Below are 3,614 nucleotides of genomic sequence, written 5' to 3' on the forward strand. Positions count from 1 at the left end.
ATGTTTGTCCCAGCGCGATGACTGAAAAAAGAAACTCAATAAAACAATTCCGTCACCAATAATCGCGCGAGAGAAATTCGAAGCTCGTCCTAAAACGAGAGAAAAAGTGACAAAAAGCTGCTAGAAAAAAGCGCTAACGGCAAGGCAATTACTATTTATGCGCGAACCACTAATTTGTTGTCGAGGGATATAACATGTCTATTAAGAATTTTGCACGGCATTTTGTCAGAGAACAAGACCAAGAAGCAGTTATGTAATGACAAGGTTTTCAGTATGAGTGGTTGCACAGAACAGTTTTTAAAATTTTGGGTAATTTTGCGTGTAGAACGACAAAATTGAAATCATTTATCCGTCGCGATTTCGCCATCATATATTCCTAAACGAGTTTAGTTAAAGGATAGTAAATTTGGAAAAATTTGTTAAAATTTTAATCTTATTTAAAAAGCAATCAAGACATTTTTGCAGAAAGCATTATTTGCAAGGATGGTATATCACTGAGCATAACATATTAATCTAAAAGTTACGTTTAAAAATGTTAAAATGTGTCTTATATATGAATTTATGTTAGTCTAACAAAAAAATATTTTCCATACATAGATTTATTTTGCTACAGTTGTTTCTAAAAAAGTCTAAAAAAGAATGAAAGCAACAGCTTTGCATCACATACCATCGTCTCCCCATGACTACGGCAACCTGTCTCAAGCGGTCTCAAATCCGGCAGCCGCAGCACTACTTCTTCGGGCTACGGAAAAATACCCAAGAACGCCGAAATGTGGAAGATGCAGAAACCATGGGGTAGTGAGCGCTTTGAAGGGTCACAAAGGATATTGTCGTTGGAAAGACTGCCTCTGTGCAAAGTGCACTTTGATTGCTGAAAGACAAAGAGTAATGGCAGCGCAGGTAATACCCACAGTGTAAAGTAAACCAAATAAAAAAATTTGCAAAGTAGGATATACATGGTTGCTTATGAAGATTACATTCAAAGTAGAACTATGAATAAAAACAAAAAGAAATTTAGGAATATTTTATGTCTTCTGTTTTGAAATCTGTCTAAATCAGAATAAATTATTAATGTACAGCAAAAGTTCAAAAGTTTGTTCTTAATAGCGTATTCTTTAAATATGGAAATTTTTTTTAAAACAGAAATTGTTTTATCTTTTAACTTAATATTACCCTAATATAGCTTGCTTTAAGACGTCAGCAAGCCCAAGAGGAAAATAACACACGAGAACTGCAACTGCTCTACGGAGCTACCCAGAGTTTTTCGCCCTTGGACGCGCAACGCATCGCAAGTATTGAACGATCGCCGAAAAAAGACTTTATTGAAAATGAAATTCACAACAAAGCCAGCAGCGACCCGTTATCATCATCAGGTGCGTCGTCTTCGCGTGTTTTTCAACTTCCCTGGTCAGTTTTTGTAACTGTAAGATATGACTTGAACCTTAAACGCGTTGTTATTTAAAAGTCATCACAATACGTACGTTGGTAGGCGCGAAACGTGCGAGATACGACGATTATATCTCAAATGATTGCAATGGAAGTTACGGTTTCGTGTCGTCATCACCGGTACATCAGCAACAACCGCACTTGGACAACAGCTCGGCCAAATCTGTTCATTCGGACAGCGATCAAAATGGCGACACGGAGAGAAAGTCCGACGTCACTCGCTCACCGCGATCGGACGACCCTAGGAAGAGTCCCCCTTCTGGTATGAGTGAAAACAGCTCACCGGCGTACAATGAAAGTCGATATAATCCTGAAAAACCTCACGCGAGTCAGGGGCCTGCATTGGATATCGACGAATCGCCAGAAAAGCATTCCCTTCTGTCAAGAACTGACTCAGCTGACCAGGCCAGTGACGTAGCCGAAAATCAGCTATACGATTCAAGCCAGCTAACACAAACGCAAAACCAAGATGCAACAAGGTAATTTCAATTAACTAAATTACTGTATAAAGTCAAGTTAATCTGTAAATATTAAGTCCATATAATTCGCTCTAAGTTATAATTATAATAAATCTAAATAAATAGAAACCCAGAAAATATATCGGGTTTTTTCATACAGTGGCGGGTTTGAGATGTTATGTCGAGTTTTTCCCAAACACAACGCGTCGCAATTATCTTCAATTTTAAAAAACTGCAACGGCGATGTGGTGAAAGCAATACAAAAGGTAATTACAGTATATTTATAGCATCGAATGTGGGTAGTAAAAATTAGCACGAAACTACCTGTAAAACGTCGCGCACTACTTTAACATTTCAATATTTTCTTTGTTTTTTCAAACATTTATAAGTCATATGTTTCATCATCCCACAGGTGTTAAAATTTGAAGATGAAATCGCAAAATCTTCACCACATTTGGGATCACCGAGAGACAACGCAACAAATTCTCATGTTCAGTTAAATTACACACGTGATAGCGCACGAGATCCCATTAACCTATCTCAACAAAGCGGTATGTTTTTGTCCTAAAAATAGCAACAGTGCGCCATAAAGATTGATAGAGGGTATTAATATTAATATTTTTTTCCTTCTTTTATAGCTGGAAGCTGCAACACGAGCCCTCATCCAACCATTGATGGTGACGCAATATCACCAGGCACACCTCCCATCGGTGATTTGTCGCAAGCCTACAAGTTCCAACAGGGTTCAATGGGTGCACCAGCACTGGATGCTCGAACCGCATTTTATCCTTTTGTAAACGGTTCGCTAGCAGGCAACTCCTTTTCAGCGCACACTGCAGGAAAAATTCCAGCGACTAGCTTTAATGGGGTGTTTAAGCTGGGCCAATTCAGCAATTCCTCAATAAGATCACGTTATCCATTGCCGGGACAGATGCCGATGTCGTGCTTGGGAAATCTTTCCCCGTTTCCATCATCTTACGGCCAACACCCCGCCATCCGAGGACTCTTTGGCGGAGTTTCTCCTTACGGATCGTCTTCATTTATGCCTTCTCTTACCGCCGCCGCAGCTGCCCGCCCCAGACACCATTTCCTACGATACTAACCCTCAATTCTAAGGGCGCTTTCAGCCCTAACCCAAACCCCTCATATACATGGAGTCATTTTTCCAGATGCGACCGGTCATAAAGTTCTAACCCTGAACATTTAGAAACCGGTATTGTCTTTATTTTAGAGCAATAATAAGATCAATCTCCATTGTGGATCCTCATATGACCTTTTAAAGTGTTGCTTTGGGTAAATGACTTAAGACAAACTTAGCATTGATAAGGTTGCTCAGCCGTGTGAGTTTTTATATGACTTCTCAAACTGCCGCGTTGGGTAAATGAATTGTCGCACATATTGCATGAATAAGGTTTTTCTCCAGCGTGCATTCTCATATGACGTTTTAATTGCTAGCTTTGAGTAAATAACTTTTCACATAACTTGCAGTGATAATTACGCTTTCCAGTATGAGTTGTTACATGAGTTTTCAAATTGCTGCGTTGGGTACATGACTTGTCGCACATATCGCATTGTTAAGGTCGCTCATCTGTGTGAGCTCTTATATGATCTTTCAAGTGGCTTTTGTATTTGAATGATTTATCACAAAATTTGCAGGAAAAATGCTTTTCTTGTCCTTCTTTGTTGAAAAAGTCTTGTGAAATCCCATCA

General features: G+C 39.2%; 1 protein-coding gene across 1 annotated transcript; it reads left to right on the top strand.

Annotated features, from left to right (window-relative positions):
- The first annotated feature begins 639 nt into the window (after window positions 1-639).
- On the top strand, window positions 640-3,006 carry LOC143444236 (doublesex- and mab-3-related transcription factor A2-like). The gene is made up of 6 exons (XM_076943399.1): window positions 640-900; window positions 1,184-1,373; window positions 1,490-1,925; window positions 2,065-2,170; window positions 2,317-2,455; window positions 2,543-3,006. The coding sequence occupies exons 1-6, from the start codon at window positions 640-642 to the stop codon at window positions 3,004-3,006; spliced, it is 1,596 nt and encodes a 531-aa protein (XP_076799514.1).
- The last annotated feature ends 608 nt before the right edge of the window (window positions 3,007-3,614 follow it).

Source organism: Clavelina lepadiformis, chromosome 1 (assembly GCF_947623445.1).
Source record: "Clavelina lepadiformis chromosome 1, kaClaLepa1.1, whole genome shotgun sequence".
Lineage (NCBI taxonomy): Eukaryota > Metazoa > Chordata > Ascidiacea > Aplousobranchia > Clavelinidae > Clavelina > Clavelina lepadiformis.